The sequence below is a fragment of the Rhea americana genome, unplaced genomic scaffold (assembly GCF_003343005.1).
Source record: "Rhea americana isolate MKP2758 unplaced genomic scaffold, rheAme1 scaffold_163, whole genome shotgun sequence".
In the NCBI taxonomy this organism is placed as follows: Eukaryota; Metazoa; Chordata; class Aves; order Rheiformes; family Rheidae; genus Rhea; species Rhea americana.
Genome location: NW_028185739.1, coordinates 1,391,819 through 1,410,158, shown reverse-complemented (window position 1 = coordinate 1,410,158; position 18,340 = coordinate 1,391,819). Strand labels below are relative to the sequence as shown.

Here is an 18,340-nt window from a genome sequence, read left to right as displayed (position 1 = left end):
CACAGTACGGAGACGCAAGMCTTGCTCTAAAGATGAGCTAACAACGGTCTTGCGGTTTTAGACGGGTGCATTTCTRTGCAGCGGTTTCTGTGTAACTGGCCTGTAATGGACCTGACTGGTCTTCGGGGACAGAAATAGAGATCTTGAGGTTTGAATGTTTTCCAAGTACTAATGGGTTTCATTTATACTCCTTGATTGCTTTCCATAAAACTCAGAAAAGAAAAGAAACATTTGGTTTTGGTCATATCATGCTGCATGTTCTCCKAGCAGGAGATGCAAGGTGAAACGCRAAAGGCTGGCAAATGTTGTCATGAAGATTATGGTTCTTTGGTAAATTTAACATGTTTTCTCTGTAAAGATATGGATAGTCAAGCCTTGAAAAATTTTTCTTCATCAGAAATCTGCTCTTCATGAGGCCCAGAAACATCCGCTCTCATGGACCCCACTTCATCTTCAACATTGGCCACGTACAGCATGCCCATGCAGAGAAGYGTCACCAGTCAGACGCACATGGAGGGTGGATCCGAGGAGAGCATGAGTGCCCTGGTGTCCGTGCTCCACCCCACCATGTTTGAGACTTCCAGAAAGGAAGTCTATCGTGGGAGGCAAGTTCATCACCMCGCTTCTGTTGGAGGAGCTGTCTAACATGGTGACTGGCAGGAAGCCTGCCCAGTTACCCTGGGCTCTGCATGGCTACGCRCAGGCTGCAAACTGACAACACTGAYAGGAGCTATCAGCAAGTAGGAAAGCAGAAGGCAAGRATGCAAACGTCCATCTGTGGCATGGCTCTTGAACTTCTATCTCAGTCTTCTGGTGTTGGTCACTGCTGTAGACCAGACACCAGAGTCAGTAGGTGTGATTGGGTCTGTTTTCCTTCGGTTAGGATGGAGRCAGGCTGTTAGGAACCTTTCGGCTTGAGCAGTAACACCGGTGAATCAGTAGCTGCCCCGGCCTTTGCTGCACGTGCTTTCCAAGCCGGTAYGCGTCGGCAGTAGCCAGGGTAGCGTCTGGGTGCTCTGTTTTACATCAGGAGCTCTACTTGGAAAAGGTTGATCAAAAGGCTCTGAGCTATTTCGGCCAATAATTATTCTACGGCACTTCTACTGCAGAGACCTAGCACAAGTTTTCTCGCTGGTGATTTTAGCGTCTGTGCTTCCTGTTACGCAGGACGGCTGCGAGCAGCCTTGCACCTTTCACCGCTGTGGCCACCATCCAGCCCAGGGGAAGCGCGGTGCTTCCATCCCCCTCCTTCTTGCCCTATCTACTCACCCTCCAGCCAGAGGAGAGGAGRGGAGAGGAGAGCATGTCACCAAACGGCGGTTGGGCTCTTCCCCTGCGGGTCAGATTTCCTGCAGCTCCTGGCAAAGCTCGGTCTGCGCGTGGGGCTTATGCCAGCTCTGCAAGGAGATGGCACGCAGGTGCCCTCCAACACCGTGGTAGTCTACAACAACTCGCAAAGAAAGCACCTGAACCCGGTGTGTGAACTTGTATGGTGAAAACAGCTTGTTTTCATTTTGGAGGGGAAAATTCAGCCGGCAGCATAAACCCTGCAAAGTGGAGCGGAGTCATAAGTAGCTATAGAAATTACTTCCGCATGAGCCAAACTSCAGATCAAACGATTTCATCGCTGCTTGACTTTATTGACTGTTCTCCTTTGATTTGATCAGAGTTTATAACTCTTTGATACTCTTTGGTGTAAAAAACACCGCTTGTATTAAGGCATTATTTCAGGTGCTGATACATGAATCAAAAACCCGTTTAATTTTGGCGGTTCTTCCTTCCAGCGCATCAGCTGMTTCACCTCTGCTCTCCGCTGTGCTACCAGCTCTCCCTGGGCTGCTTCTCGTCGCTGTCRCCGTTCTTGTCCTGGTCAAAATAAAGCTCCGTAAGGAGACAGGTAAGCTGGCCAGGCTACACCTACGGGGTTGTGGCCGTTTCTGTTTTGCCATCTCTTGCTCGGCTTTTCCATGAGCAAGAGCCTGACTCACAAAAAGTTCCTGTCTCCAGAAGCAGGCACACGTTTCGTGCTCGGTCCCGTGTGGCACGGCCGCGAACGCAGCCAGCAACCTCCTGCAGAGGTTGCTCCTTTCTTTTGACGCCCTTGAGCCAAAAGCTAATGAAATAAACTGAAATTTTGGAGTCCGACTGAAAGCAAAGCCAAGCTTTCCCCCGCAGAACRAAGTTTTATTGCTCCACAAATGCTTGGAAACGGAGCAGTGTAAAGGGCACGGAGCGGCGCCGAGCGGCTTTCGCGGCGCCGAGGCCGGTCCCGGCCGCTGCAAACTCGCCACCGCCGCCGCTCACCCCAACCCGGCAGGGACGAGCCCAAATAAGCCTTGCTGAACAACTGATTTTCAATAACGCCCRTGTATAAATCTCTTCCAAAACGTATGGCATCACTAGGGGTAAATTTAGGGTAAATTAACCTAAACTAACCCTAAACCTAAATTAACCTTAAGTAAAAAGGCCCAGGGAAGACGACGGTGAGTGAAAATGTCTGGTTKATTCACAGGAATCATCCCGGGAAGCAGCCGGCCTGGCCCGATGCCTGGTAGGGAGCGCTCGGAGACCCAACCGCGCGTTTGAGGAGGTTTTCCTCCCATTACAGATTTTTTTTTTCTTTTTAAGGAAGAGAAAGACATGCTCTGGCAAGCCTGGAAGCGGCACCATTTCAGGCTGATTTAGACCCTGTAAGAGAACGAACGATGGAGAAAACCGGGAGTGCAGGAAAACGCGAAGAAAGCGGGTGGGCGTACTCTGGAACTGGTGCTGCAACCGCCAACTTCCCTTGGCGGAAGGGAGTAAAAACATTTTAAGCAGAGCGTTTGTGGCTTGCTACGTAAAATATCGTCAWGGGATAGAAACCAGCTTTGCAGTCCCAGAATATAATTGTCTTTATTCCCTACCATGGGATATTGGGCCGTAGATTTCAAAAGACCGATTAAATCCTATTCTGGGTTTATAAATTTATTRTGGGGTTGACTGTAAGTTTTGCTTACGTATAGTAAACATGTTATCTCTCTTCCTGCTTGCTTGTTTCAATAATATTTGATTGCTTATGACCTCTTGCAGGATTACATAGAAGCAATTCTTGTTCACTGTGTTGCAATCGTAACATACTTTTTTTTGTCCTGCACGTACAGAATAATCTATGCTATCCTTGGAAGATTCAGGCAGACCAACTTGTCTGTAAGTGTCTATATCTTCCAGCAAGGTAAAAAAAAGCAGAAGGCATGTCTTGGACTACTAATACTCTATAGAAAGAAGCTCTCGTAGAAGATATCTGAGTAAATATTTTAAAATATATCCAATTTGTGAAATTTCACATCAGTGAAAAGAACTCTCTTCCATCTGAAAAAAAAAAGAATAAAACAAGTGGAACAGTAATTTGAAAAAAAAATGGATGATGGCATTTCATGTTCTCATTGCAATGCACTTTTAGATCTAAATAGTAGAGGTATAAGTAGGTGGTAATATTTTAAAGTCAGATAGATAGAGGTGGCTGAGTGATTGTGATAATTTTCACCCTCTAGAGCAATCTCCATAGACASCAACAAGTGTATACTTACGTTTGTTTTCCCTATCATCTGAAACATCAACTGGCTTGAACAGGAGCAGAAAGCAGAGTTTTCAATGAGATTCAGTGAACAGATTGTAGACATCAAATACTCAGATGCTTTCAAAAGCAGCTTTAAAGCTGAGGTCGTAATGATGGAGATCTAGAATATATTCTGCCAAATGATTTAACTTAAACAATATGAGTTTTACTGCTGTTTGACCTTTTATGTTACAAAATGAATTCTGCATGAAGGATTCTCAAGGTCCTAAATGTAAAGAATGGAAAGAAAAAAGGCACAGTCCATTTAAAATCTCCAAAGTAATCAATCAATATTTTGTGAGAAACTTCTAAAAACAAGAACGCAAACCAGGAGTTGTCGACGGTTCAACTCCAGCGGTCCCCTCCAACCTAAGTGTTTCTGGATTTCTAGTCTCAGGACCTTCTGAAATGTCCAACCCATTTAAAATACTGAGTTGGGCATAAAAACAACACCCTTCCTGATCACTTCTAAAAATGTGCTAGAGAAGCAATACAAGGTAAAAGCTTTTCTTCTGCTTTTGCAGGGACCCCCATGGGGGGAAAAGTGCTTTCAAGCTCAGAAGCTTCTTTATAGCCGGAACCGCGAAGCGCTCAGCTCGTCTTGCTTGCTGCCCCGCTCAGAAGCCGAGAGCCCTGCGTGAYGGTCGATGCCGTCCCTAGCCAACGCTGCATCGCCGCAGGCTGCCCGAACGGCTCCTCCTAAATCATTTGTAAATGAAAAAATAAAGCGTCAGTAATCAAGCTATTTCTTTATGCCACGCTGTCTCTTGCAGAGGTGGAGCATCCGTGCTGAAGAGCTGCAGCAGGGACAGGGTGGGGGCAGAGGGAAGCAACCCTGTGGCAGCTGTGCACTGGGTGCAGGTTTGCTCAGCGCTAGGCAAAAAAAAAGGATTTTCTGGGTTTTGGAAATCCTGATCTACCAGGTTTTGTTTTGCAAAGTGCAAACCACCTCTGCCCTCAGGAGGTCAGAAGACGCTCGAGTTCATAGGACTGGTTTTTGTCCCSTCTTCTGCAGAACTAACTCGAGTTCCAAATTCAGAGCATTTCAGCCCACCGGCAGCCCAGACCCAAACGGTAGCTTCAGCCTGCACACTCAGATCGCATGCCATGCTGTAAATGTGCTTYGGCCCGAAAACCTGCAAGCTCAGGGTTGTTTGCATTGCACTCTGGAGATGCCAAAGTGCTTTGGAACCTGTGACTTGGCAGGAGGGCACTTCCTTGTCTGCTAAAGCGRGCAAATATATTTGCATAATTCCACCTTGTTTAGAGAAAAAGAATCAGTTTTACCAGGAACTTTAAGGGTAAAGATGATGGTTGGTTAAGGAGACTGTTAATCCTCCCCGGACTGAGTTTTCAACCCCCGAGATGCAGAAGCATCTGTTGGTGCTGGTGGGGTGATTTTCTGCCAGGACTTCCCCCACTGCATCCCCCCTCCCAAGCACCCCTAGAAACCTGTGCTTTTAAAAATACCCTTTGCAATGCAAACTGCAAAAGCAGGACAGGTAGAGCAGAGAAGGGAGTGTGCTGAGATTGAGGAAGGCCTGGGTGGAAACAGTAGGTATGAGGGAGGCACCAGCGTTTGCTGCAGCCCCCCTCCCCACCGCAAAGGCTGCACATTTGCAGCGGGGAAGCGGCTCGAYGCCCTCGGTGCGGGGACCAGGCGCTCCCCAAACCGGCAGAGCTGCAGCCCCGGGCCCGCTCGGCAGCAGCAGCTCCACGCGCTCCTCCGTTTTCACTGCAAACACCCGAGAAAAGCTCCGCGCGACCCCTCAGTTAAGCCAAGTCGCCGCTTTGGCACCGCGGGYGCGAGGCGAAGCGAGTTAACGATCCACCCCGCGAGGCACAGATACTCTTGTCTTCATCAGCGTCACCCTGCCGCACAGCTCCGAGACCCCCCGCGATTTCCAGGGAATTTGGCACGATGCCGCCCTTCGCCCGCCGACGGCGGGGCACCAAAGCGCCCGGGCTGAAGATGGCAGCAAAGCTGCTATTTGCTATTTTTTGCATTTTATAAAGCTCGGCTGGGGGTCGGACCGCGCGGGGGAAGGGCAGCCCTCGGGCCGCGGGGTCCCGGCCGGCGGCCGCGAGCGCCCCGGTGCACCCGCCGCCAGGCGCCGCGGCGGCGTGCCGGGCCGCCCGCGCTCATGCGGCGCCCGGCCAGGCCTTTCGGATGCTATTCCTTTAAGGCACAACAGGTGGAAACGCAGGGCCGGAGCAAAGAGGAGTATTTAAAACCGAGGCCAGAGAGTGGCAAGCCCCAGGGAGGCAGGACGGGTGCAGAGTGGCCACCGGCTCCGGCACATCTCCAAGGGGTCGGGCTGGATGAGGAGGTGCGAAGCAGCCCGCAGAACCAGCCTGGACTGTAAGTAGCTCTTCCACCTCGCCCCTCTGCAGTGGGAAATCTCTGCAGGTTTGCAGTGGAGAAGGGGAAGCGCGAGGCAGGAGATGCTTTGGGGGGCTCGTCCTCAGATCTGTGCAGGGGAATGCCTGGGAACGGCAGTAAATGCATTTGTGGGGAGACAGTGACGTATTTCAAATGAAGATCAGGAGCAGAGCATCAGGCTTGTGCGCTCTGTGCTTTCTTCTCCCCAGCGGCTTTTTAAGCATTTCCTTTCTGCAGAAAGATTAATTATCATCACTGTATTTTCATTCAATCTTTAACAGCAAATAAACAACAGATTTTTAGTATATATTACTACAGGAATATATGTGTAGCCTTTTGGATCACAACACTGGGAGTTAATCCTGAGGAAACAGATTTGGAAATTTAAGAAGCTGGTGCATGGGGTCATAGGGCTAAATCCTCAATGAGCTCTGAAAAACGACACCAAATCTGTACGGTCAAAGGTGGTTAAAGAGATACAGAAGTGTAAGCGAAGGGRATAGAAAGGAGGTAAGAGAAAGCTGGCAGATTCCTTCCAGGGTTATATGACAGCAACTAAAGGGCAAGTTCTTGTGCTCCAAATTCTTACTTTGCAAAGCAAATGTTCTTACAGGATTATTAATAAATTTCACATGAAATATAGATAAAAAAATGCCACCCAACAGCAATTGTGCTGTCGCTGAAGTAAGTGCACTTGTGCCGTACTTCCGTCCATCAAAGTTTTGCTCTACAGTCAGYGGGCAGTACAGTAAGTGCTTTTGGTCATAGCTCTTAAGAATACAAATATCACTAAGCTAGAATTGTAGTTTAATAGCATTGAAGTTGGTTTCCCTTTCCAGCTTGAGAGACAAGAAATAAGGCTGGATACAAATGAACAATAAGAATCTTATCAAGTTAGAGGATGGTGGCATCTAGCAGCTTAGAAGAACACCAGGTTAGGTCCTCAGGGCAGTCCCGGGGGGGTTTCAGCCATTGCCCTGAGAGTTGCCTTTTTCACACGTTCTGCAGAACACATCACCCCTATAGGACAGCGATTGCCTGGGACATGCACAAATTCTTCGCTAGGGAGGTAATAGGTAGTGCAGGAATTCTTAAAAATCTGTTGATTTTTGAAGGAAGTCCTGATATTCTTCAGTAAAATCTGCCTAACTGTTTCAGTGTATCACAAAATCAGCACCTGCTATTTATTTATCCTTTCTGTATTGTAATGGAGGCAYAGATTTGGAACACAAAGTACTTATTTTTTGTATGTGCTCAGGTCAGCTTGATCTTATATCTTTAAAAAAATCAATTGCTCGTTCATAACTCTATGAAAGGCAGTGAAAATGTTCTATCCAAGTGGCTTGGTGGCTTTTCTCCATCCCACTACAAGCATCTAAAATGYCCCAAAAGGGCATCTGAGCAGTGATGGTGATGGATAGTATAAAAATGCAGATAGCCCCAGTATTTGTGTATTGCAGAAGTTGTGTTTCTTGGTGTCTCTCTTGTAGGCATCCAAACCTTTAGCACCTCATGGATCATCCCTAGCATGTGTGCAAATGTTCCTCCTCGTAGTGTAACTCCCGACACCGCTGCCCAGCACAGCACAATTACTTACGCGCAGGTCTACAGCAGTACGCACCAGCGGGTCCAACTCACCGTGTTAGCAAACATCTCTTTAAGAGGCTTTCTACTCCTTTCTGTATGTCATAATTTCTAAAATATTTGAATAATGGTAAACCATGCTATGATATAGAAGGATCCCCGGAATAGAACTACAGTTCTGGCGAGCAGTTCTTCGTGTTTCRTGAGTCCCGCAGCGTGTCCTTGACACGGCTCACTGTCAGGAGCAGTAGTTAATAGTTAACGGACTAGACTGCGCTGCTCGCTGGCTAGCGGCGCTACGAGCGTCCTTGCTCCTCGGAGCCCAGCCGCGGAGCTGAGTGGGCAGGATTTGGGAGCTGAGCTCCCTCGTTTCATACCCGGCAAGAGCGGCGGCTTGCTCGGGACGGCATCGCTCCGACCTTTCACGTAGGTCTATCCCTCCCCCCCCACCCCAGACCTTTACCCCATGGAATTTTTGCTTTGCTGCTCTGCCTCGGTGACACGCAGCGAGGAGCAAGAGCGTGGCAGCCTACCAAAGAGAAACGGTGTAGGTAACTCGTTGTCAACRTGGCACTGACAAGACAAAGTTATTCAGCTATTATAAGTTGGAAAACAGGAAAAAAGAGGCCATTATATTGCAAAGGACCTTGCAAATGTTCCACCTGCAGCGCTTTCCGCACCGAACCCGGCTTGCAGCGCGTCCTCCTCCCGGAGCTTGGAGCTGGCCAGCACCAGCCCCGCTGCTGGACCCTGCGCAGCCCGGGATGCCCTTGAAAAAACAACAAAAAACAAGCGATGGGAACGCGCTGCAAGTTGTAACAAGCTTCCCCAGGTGCACGCCTGGGCTTTTATCGACACTTGAACGCTCTTCCGCGCTCTCGTGCCCTCGGGTGCCCGTGCAGTTGCCCTCAGAGGGGTTCCTCCCGCYGTCCCCAGGCACGAACCTGCGGCAGCTCAGGCTGAGCACGAAAACGGGCCGGTGGGAGAAAGTCCCCGGTCCTTTACGTAGTAATAGCTGAATCTTCTCTTTTCTAGCATATAACAAATAAATGCTCTTGATTTGTTAGCATTATTTTGTTAATGATTAGCCTATAGTGTTCTCGTTTTGTACAATATGATTCTTTAAACCCCCTGTTGCTTAATATACACAAGTTTCGCGAGACAGCAGAGAGCCACCGCAGCCCGGCAGAGCGGCGCGGCGACGAGACGACCCCGCCGCCTCGTCCCCGCGACCCGGCCCGCGGTGAGCRCCCGGGCGCTGGGCGCAAAGAGGACCCGTGCGGTGAGTCCAGCTGCAGCAGGGGCTTTGCCCTGCAGGCCTTCACGGCGCCTTATGCTGAACAAGGAAGAGGTTAAATAAGCCGGCAATTCTGATGATGCAAAATGAAAGTAAATTCCACTTATCGAGAAATAAGATTTAAGTGATAGCTRAAAAACAAAGGAAGAGAAAGGACTTCAGTCCCAATCCTCAGCTGGTACGGATCCAACACCTCTGTTGCAACAGAGGATTGCAGGTCCGTGCCAGGAGAGAACGGGGGCTGCGGCAGGGATTTTCCAGACACAGGAGCCGCACATGCCTTCGTGCCGGCTGCAGGCTTTCCGCGCGAGTACTTCTCTGCTCGTTCTGGGCTGCGAGAGGGAGAACTACTACRAGCTTATTTTTCCCGCTTTACCTATGAAAGCTTATTCTAAACTTAACCTTATAACCACGAGAGGTGCCGCAGCAGTCCGCGGAGGCAGGTCTGGCAGCGCTGGCCAGCCGAAGGAGGGGGCTCCCGCAAAGCATTCCCGACCTGACGGTTCCCAGCCCACCACTTCTCTGCAGACATGCTCCTTGGAAACACCTTCCCAGTGGGAATAATTAGATTCCCCTGTTCTGCCTCACTTCTTAAATGCAYCAGGTTTTTGAGACAGCATTCAGCTTAAAATGCCGGTGCGAAGCGCGGGGATCAGCAGCCCAGAGAGCGAGCCCTCAGCCTGCACGGACAAACGCAGCGCAAATGAAACTTCCCAGGTGTCCAGCTCTCCCTCCTGGAGAGACATTCAGCCCCCACAACCCTTGCAGCTCTCACGCACCGCGGTCCACACGAGAGGTCCGATGGCCCGCGTGGTGGGCCTGCACCACCTCGTGCAGCTCCACGTGTGCAGGTTATCAAGCAGGGTGCTGGTGGTCAGTGCTAACGCTCCCAGAGCAGCCTCGGCTGATGTACGCTAGGGTTGGGTTTTCCCTCCCAGAGAAATGTCCAGGTCTACCAGTCATTGGAGACACCATGGTCTCATGCTCTTGGTCCTTCCTGTTCTGAGAGAGATCAGAAATTCAGCACAGGACCCTGAGGGTGCAGATTAGCTTCTGCAAGAGGCGAAAGCAGGAGAGACCGGGACACAAACAGAGGGGAATCCGTGCAGTTGCACGGCAGCCCGACACGACTCAACTCTGAGTCTAAACTAAACATGCTGTGCCGCTCCTGACAGCCGTAGAGCACGACTGTCAGTTGTTTGTGAAGTCTCTGCAACTATTTCTATATGAAGTGCCCAAATTTAGCTTCTCTTGGAAGATTTTGGTAGGACTATAAGGAAGCCTTGTGCTTCAYGCCAAACATCAGCCTCCGGTAGGGACTTAAGGAAACCCCTCGAGACCAGTCATCCCATTGCTCCCTGCTGCAGATCTTTGCACTCTTCTCCGAAGCAGCTGGTGCTGGCAGAGGGCATGCACAGGTAGAGTTTCGTATCTCATACGAAGCCCAGCATGAAACCTTGCCTCCACTGCTGGCTTCAGGAAAGATTTCACAAATTCACAACAAAATTTTTTTTTCCCTCTACTCCTAAAAAGCCAGGAGAAAACTGGAAGAGGTTACAGCCAGAGGCAGGGAGGGGTACAGCCGGGGCGCACACGCTTCTCGGCACCTCTCCGGCTTGGCACCACGGTGTTTCAGCAAGCACCATCTTTGGGCACGCAGCGGTGCATGAGCTCTTGGGGTCTTCCAGCATGCCCCTTCCATGTCGTAGACTTGCTTTCTAACTGCTCTGGAGATAGCACAGCTAGCTACCGGCGCTTCCCTCTGGTCCCAAGCCTCTAGACTCTTTATAACCCCCAGCAAAGGTTTGCTGTCCCATCTGCCCTCTGCCTCTCCTTCCAGCTCCCCCAGCAGAAGCGTTAACACGAATGAACTGTGCCACCACACTTACTTGCAATCCCTCTCGTGTGAGCACGACATTTGTTTTCCTTCRCTGGCGCTCTGAAGTTTGAATCTTGTGCTCTGACTACGCACAGCAAATCCAGCAGAAAATGCTCTTTAACACCCAAAAAGGCACAAGCGCTCTTCTAGCAACCGAGGTTTGATAAATTGATCTCTTGCAGCATCTTGAACAGTGCCGGTTTATCGCAGCCTGCGTAGCTGGTGTGCACCATTTGCCTGGTCTGGGAAGTGTCATTCTTGCCGAGTGCAGCCGCAGTAGACAGTAGAGAGGGATTTTCCAGCACCAGAAGTGAATGGATCAATATGGAAGTACCCGACAGGTTTTTTACGTAATGGGTGGCTGTGCTTGCTTGGGCTTGCTGTACGGAGGAGGTTTTCCTCCACTCATTTGGCAAGCGGGGGAAGGATTTTACTAGGCCTGAGAGAACAGGACTGCAGGTWGCGCAGAGGTGGCTTCAGGCGTCACGGAGGCTTGTCACGCACAAGCTGCTATTCTCGGGTAGCCACGAATGCACGCGAGTGCACTCAGAAACAAAGGTGCAAAAATCCCTTCACGTTCTTAGGTGTGCATGTGCAGACCCCACTACCCTTGCTCTGCACACRCCTTTCTGGACACAACCATATCTTTATTTCTTAAAAGAAACGTCCTTTACCACTTGACAGAAAGATGCTATCAGGAACCCAGCAGTGGTCAGTAGCTGATTGCTTGGTGAAGGAATTGGACTAACAGATTATTCAAATCTCGCTAAGGAAAGGAAAGCTGCACCTGGGGCCTGTCCTTTCCCCACACCCTTATCATCTGCGCAGCAGAGCAAGCGAGCAGGGGCAAGCAGCAAGGCTACCATTAGCCAGAAGGAGCTGTTGCTAGCAAGGGTCAAATAGCAAGGCCCTTTTTGCGCCCTAGCGTTTGCTTTCTGCAAAGTGGGTTATGTTTGTCTTGCTGGCTTCTTCTGGGAGATGTATGAAAGAGCATTTTTCATGCTCAGTGCGTTAATTATTAGCCATAGACAAGTAGCCACTGAACAATTAGAGATCACAACACAAGGAAGAAAGCACAACAAAACACCTTTCATCTTAACAAGGAAACGAAAGCCTATTTCTTTTACTGGGAATTACCCCTAATAAAACAAATCCTGTCACTTGATACCAAGAAATCAAATTCTTGCGGACGTTTATAAAAACTTTCTTGGCATCCATCCTCTTCTCTGGAACTTGGACTAACCAGGTAGGTTAACAGTCGTGCTCAGGAGATGCATGTCCTCGCTGCTGCACCATGCAGTGTCCTACATTGCACTTGGTTCAGGGCAGAGAAAAAGGTCTCTGGGAATTCAGAGCCTCGTCTCTCTCTGGACCATCACTCGGTTCAAACCAAGGGAAGGTCAGGAATGGTCAACCTGGAGAATACAGAGACATTTTGAGAAACACGCAGTTTGATCTGGCACTCCTAATGCCATGATACACATCGTGTTGAGCCCTGGCCACGGGGTGGGTTAGCCTTGGTCTGCTACATGAACAGGGACAGTACTTTATTTGGTTTAAGCTCAATTCTCTGGGACACTAGACACTTTCATTTTACTAGCTTTATCAGCAGCTGAGAAAAAAAGAAAAGAATAAATAGAGGAAAGAATAATATCCTTTCTTTCAATTGGCAAGTGTTCTTGAAGAGAGCAGGAAAGCAAAGATCAGAAACTAAATGCAGCTTCAGACCGGAACCCGGGTCTCTGACAGCAGGTTTTCCTAAGGAGTGGTTTTGGCACTCCGGCTGACAAGCGAACAAGCCTTCCTTTCACGACATGAGAAACCCTGAAAGAAAATATGACCCAATACACCAAACTATTAGAAATGGTGTTATCTTCTGACAAGGGTTAGGTTAGTAGTTTTGACCCAGGTCCCAACCTGACTTTCATGCCCTCAGCTGCTTTTGGACCAACTTTGGACTTTAACCGTCTGAACAACTGTGCTGACCTGCAAAAGTGCAACCAGATTTAACGCTGGATTTTGAAGTGGATCTCTCCTGTTTTGGTTGAAATAGTTTTGTTTTGTTTTTCTGGCTGTGCACAAGTCTTTCTATAAAAGACGTAGGCTTATGGAGCATGAGATGCCTTGACCAGGTAACTTAACCGCTGCTCAGGTGTGATCATTCACCACTTACTCTGCCTCTTCCAGGGAATGAAAGCAAAATGACTTTCCTAGTGGTCATCTTCCTGCTCTCCCTCCTGCACGCTGAGTCTGCAAGAAGCAAATACCCGCCCAAAGAAGCAAGTAAGTGAAGCGTGCCCACGGCAGCAGCTGGCTGCTCGCAGGCAGCATAAGAGCAGATGAGGAATTACTGGGGGGAGCAGGGTTCGGGGGCTCCCTCTGTCCCGGCAGCACCCATCGCCGCACTGGGGCCTCGCAGCCCGGCGATGCTGCCGCCTGGGGCCTGGTCTGCCCGGCACACCAGACCTTTTCTGCAGTCCCACCAGGTTGTGTAGCACACCAGACACTTACTGCAGCATGTTTTCTTCTTGCAGTTTTGAACCCTGTGTTTGGACCGAGGGAGGTGAATGGTTTGCTGGACGGATCAGTTACTGTGAAATGCTTCTACCCCCAAACCAAGGTGAACAGGCACGACAGAAAGTATTGGTGCAGGGAGTCAATGAGGAGCTGCCAGACCATCATCTCTTCCAACGGCTACACGGCTGCAGGCTACCAAGGCAGAGCATCCATCACTGACTACCCCGAGCAAGGCATATTCCTAATCAATATTTCACGGCTAGCACTGGGGGACAGAGGCACTTACCGATGTGGTCTTGGTCTCAATGGCAGATCGCTCTCCTTCCAAGTCAAGGTGGATGTTTCTGAAGGTAACAACCTTACGGTATTGTTTTTCTTTCTCTCTTTTCTTTTTCCCTTTTTACTGAGGCTCTTTGGGAGGTCTGTCTAGGCACAGTGTCTGGATCTCCCATACTTTCAGGAAATGGCAGTTTTCAATTTCTCTGTCCCTGGTGTTCTTATAGAGTAAAATTTTGTTTGACCGCTAATCCAGCATAAAAATTAGATGAACTGAACTGGCAGCGCGGGCGCTGGACATTGACTGGTGCACCTTCTCACAGGTCCAAACGTACCCGAGGAAGCCGAACTCTTCTACGTGGAGCACCAAGGCTCTGTGACCATGTCCTGCAGCTTTGGTGCAGAGTACGCGAGCGAAAGGAAGTACTTGTGCAAGATGGAGAAATCTGGCTGCCGAAACATCATCGATACTTATGGGAAGGTGGATGAAGAATATGCAGGGCGCATTTTGCTGAGCAGTCAGCAACCTGCAGGGACGTACAGCATCATGATGACTCAGCTGGCCTGGGAGGACTCAGGGCTGTACTTGTGTGGTGTTGGGGTATACGGAGAGACTGGAGAAACTAAGGAACTGGATTTGCACGTCTATGAAGGTCAGTGAGCTATTCCCAAGAGGCCTATATGGTTTCCCTTCATCTCTGCTCCTCTTTAAGAGTAGTACTAATGCTCTCATTTTACTTAACAAGAATTTTAATTTCTATATCTAGAGTGCTATTATTCTATCTTCTCATATAGATCCTTCTTTCTATTCATGTATCTATCAGTAGTGTACTAAATCGTCAATGATGAAGCCCAGACTTGTACCTTGAGAGTTAATTTTCCTGGCAGTGGTTAGCTATTTTCCTGGTGAATTACTCTTGCTAGCCCAAAACTCAAGAAGGCAAATTCTTCTCACAGGTTTGAGACAGGAAGACTATCTCTTCCAGTCTTTTAATTCCTTAAATTTCAAAATAATTTATATAGGAAGGAAAAGACCTGCCCTTCCCCTTGCAAAGTAAATAATACTTTGAAATGTTGATACACGAAGACAACAATAACCCACTGTATTTGGTAAAAGGAAAAACCAGACAGGTCCTTTATGAGCAATTCCTAACCACCCTAGGAAGGATGGTCTCCTACCATCGGTAGCTCAGAGCTTGACCCAGTCTTGTTCCAGCAGGCAAGTATAACTTTGTTTAACCTGATAATATTTATTCTCTTGTGAGATTGCCACATGGTTGAACTTCCCGGTATACATGCCGAACACATGGTATAACTGCCGTTTCATTTTGTATCTCCAGGGACAGATGTTCCTCAAGGAAAACACACAATATTTGGAGTGAAAGGAGGTTCGGTAGTTGCTGAATGCCACTACAATCCTACAGAAATAAGCTCAGTGAAGTACTGGTGCAAGTGGAGAAAAAATGGATGTTCTCAGATAATAAGTAGCTCTGGGTTTGTGTCAGACTTGTACGAAGGAAGAGTAATCTTACACGATGACGTGGAGAATGGCACATTTACCATCACCCTGAACCAGCTGGTGGACAGTGACGAAGGCTACTACTGGTGTATGACAGACGAGAGCAGAGAAAGGAAATCATCAAAGGAGTTGAAGATCATAGACGGTATGAGCACACACATTAGTGGTTCTCTCTGCCTGCACAGCGGGTATGAAATAACCTCCTAAGCACCACGAAAGAGCAAATGTCACATTTCACGGAGACACAAGTTCTGAATCTGAACTTCTGTCTCGCAAGGCAAAATTTTGCAATGATTTTTCCTCTAGTAGTTTTACAATGGAAACGGAAGGTTCCAGCTTTGTGGGGAACTGTTTGCAAACAGCATTTCATCAACTATCTCTTAAGCCTCACAAACAGCATTCATCCAGAAACGTGTATACAGCAACTTGGATTGATTTAGCAGTGTAAGGAGCACTTTTCCTCAAAAACGTGTCTCGTGGTCCACCATTGCAGTATTGCCACCTATTTGCTGCTGTGACTACTAACAAAACTGCTAACAAAACTGCTCAGTCTCACTGTTTCTCTCCCTCACAGGGGAACCTGGTTTGACAGGAAAGAAAGAAGTGGAAGCAAATGTAGGTTCGCAGGCACATTTAGCTTGCTCTTACCCATGCAAGTACTACTCCTACGAGAAGCACTGGTGCAAGTGGACCAGCAACGGCTGCACGCCTCTGGCAGCTTCCAACCAAAGCCACCCGCAGCTGAAAATTGACTGTGACAAGGACAACAAGACACTTTTCCTAAACTTTGACCCTGTGGCACTGACAGACCAAGGCTGGTACTGGTGTGGAGTGAAACACAAGGGCATCTACAGGGAAACCATGGCAGTGTACCTACGAGTACTTGGAGGTGAGCTCCAAGGCAAAAGCAGGCAGGAGCTTTCATGCTATGGAATCATGCTGCCTTCTACCGAGAACAAAATGCTTTCTGTATCCACTAGGTTGCAGCACCTCAAAACAGAAATGCTTGTATCCAGACAACCAAGATCACTTTGATTTACTGCAAATTTTTGTAGATGCTCTCATCACTCACTCGTATCTGCCGCCTCCTCATTCCCAGTCATTAAGAAAAACAAGTCTCTAAAAATCACTTCCTTCCACCTCATTTTCTCCTTTTTGACTCTGTTCCTAGTAATTGTTGCTATTACAGTCTATGGCATCATTTAGATTACGCGGCATCCGATATCTACCACGTAAAAGGCCGCATGTAGTTAGGAGATGCATCTTACCCCAGGGAGCCTATGGTCTTAAGAGATAGGAAAACTGTAGGGAGCAGGAAAGGAGGAGCAGCCACCAACCCCCCACACACACACACACAAGCAAGGGGCCAGGTCTTGGCTTTCCTGCAGTATTTTGGAACGAAAATGTTTTTCTTGAGAAGGGATGTTGTTGGAAGCAGAGAAGTAGCATAGCATCGCTTTAGCAATCCTGCGTGGAGCCTAACCTGCCCGAACGCGTGATCGTCAGAAAGTGAAACCGGTTAGAGAGGAGCAGTCTCGTTTCACTGCCCCCGGTGGGTGAAGAGCAAGAAATAAAGGCAAACTGAGAATTCAAGTTTTGTTCTTGCAATATTGCAAAAACAGGACTTAAAAACGCAAGAAATCTCAAAAGTGTACATGTGAATACTGAGGGAGCCTACTTGAGATTTTTGCATCAAATTGCTTTGAGATAAGTTGATTCAGGCATCTAAACCATAATTTAGAGTTGCATATATATATATATGTATATATATGTGCATGCATATGTATATGTGTGTGTATACATGTGTGTATACATATATATACACATATGTGTGTATACACACACACACACACACACGTATATACAGGGCCACATGCCCAAAACACGGTTTTCCCGCGCGCTGCTGCCCGGCCACACTTCCCTCCCTTCTCCCGCAGCCAGGGTCGCCGTGGAAAGCGCCGCCAACCCCAGCCCGGAGCTTTTGGACGTCGACGCTCCCGCCGACGGCCAAGGCGCCGTTATTCCCCAAGGCCGGGCCAGCAGCGGCGGTGGAGCGGAAAGCCCGGCCGTCGCAGACAGGTTAGTCCCCTCCAGGCTTTCGCCGTTTATTGCTCTCGAGAAGTTTATCTTAGCTCGTTGTTCGTGCTGTGTTTGCAGACTAGGCGGTTTAACAACTAAGCAATTGCTGTCCTCAGAGAACTTAGATTAAAACATCAGAGGGAAAATAAGAATAAAAGTTACAGCAGAAAGTTGCTTGCACTTCCTTTAAAGGGCAGGAAGAGGTGAAATTATTCTCCAGCCCAGGTGAGAAAATATAAGAACAAGAACGATTAGGAATTCCAGATACAGAAAAACTGCTTTTAAAATAATACTTCTATCAAAATTAGAGAGTTTTCCTTTACATGTTTATAGTGAGGCTGCTAATCTAGCCCTTATGGCACTACCTCCAACCTACTTATCTTCCTCTTACTTACATATACATATATACACATATACATATATATACACATATATATATACATGCACACACACTCCAATCAACCAACCTATTTATCCTCCTGCAACGCGCTTGGATCCAGTTCACTGGTTGAATTGCATCCTGCTTGCTCAGGGCTGCTGTTCTCTACGTATTTTAGACTGCTGAGAATTCATCTCGCATCATTCAAAAAAGTCATTTCACAGCTGAACGTTATATCTTCCAATTCCAGCTCCAGAGAAGGCCGCGGCTCGAGCGTGCTCCTTTCCGCCCTGGTCCCCGTCGGTGCTGCGTTCCTGATCCTGGGCACGGTTTTTGCTGTTTACAAGTACAGACAGGTGAAGCGATCTGGTGAGTCCCTGCCTCGCGCGGTCGCACTGCGGGAGCCAGCGCGGTTAGGGCAGAGGAGAGGCTCGCGCGCGGCACGGTCTCTGCCGGCCCCCGGTGCCGCTCAGCCGACGGGAAGCTCGGGGAAGCAGCCGGCCCGGCACGGTGGGGGTGGACACCAAGGCACACCGCTCCGTGCACCGCTCCGTGCACCGCACCACGCACTGCACCACGCACCGTGCCATGCACCACTCTGTGCACCGTGCCGTGCACCGTGCCGTGCACCGTGCCGTGCACCGTGCCATGCACCACTCTGTGCACCGTGCCGTGCACTGTGCCATGCACCATGCCATGAACCACTCTGTGCACCGTGCCGTGCACCGTGCCGTGCACCGTGCCATGAACCACTCTGCACACCGTGCCGTGCACCGTGCCGTGCACTGCACCATGCACCACTCTGCACACCGCTCTGCACACCACGTCG

The 18,340-nt window shown here is 48.9% G+C and overlaps 1 protein-coding gene across 1 annotated transcript in view; it reads left to right on the top strand.

The window, feature by feature from the left end:
- Positions 1-12,942: 12,942 nt before the first annotated feature.
- LOC146598449 (polymeric immunoglobulin receptor-like) overlaps positions 12,943-18,340 on the top strand; it is a 7,184-nt gene continuing 1,786 nt past the window's right edge. The window contains exons 1-7 of the mRNA XM_085300320.1: positions 12,943-13,024; positions 13,276-13,608; positions 13,858-14,187; positions 14,875-15,198; positions 15,628-15,946; positions 17,010-17,132; positions 17,762-17,880. Coding sequence (XP_085156446.1) covers positions 12,943-13,024; positions 13,276-13,608; positions 13,858-14,187; positions 14,875-15,198; positions 15,628-15,946; positions 17,010-17,132; positions 17,762-17,880 — 1,630 coding nt within the window. The remainder of the gene's footprint in view (positions 13,025-13,275; positions 13,609-13,857; positions 14,188-14,874; positions 15,199-15,627; positions 15,947-17,009; positions 17,133-17,761; positions 17,881-18,340) is intronic.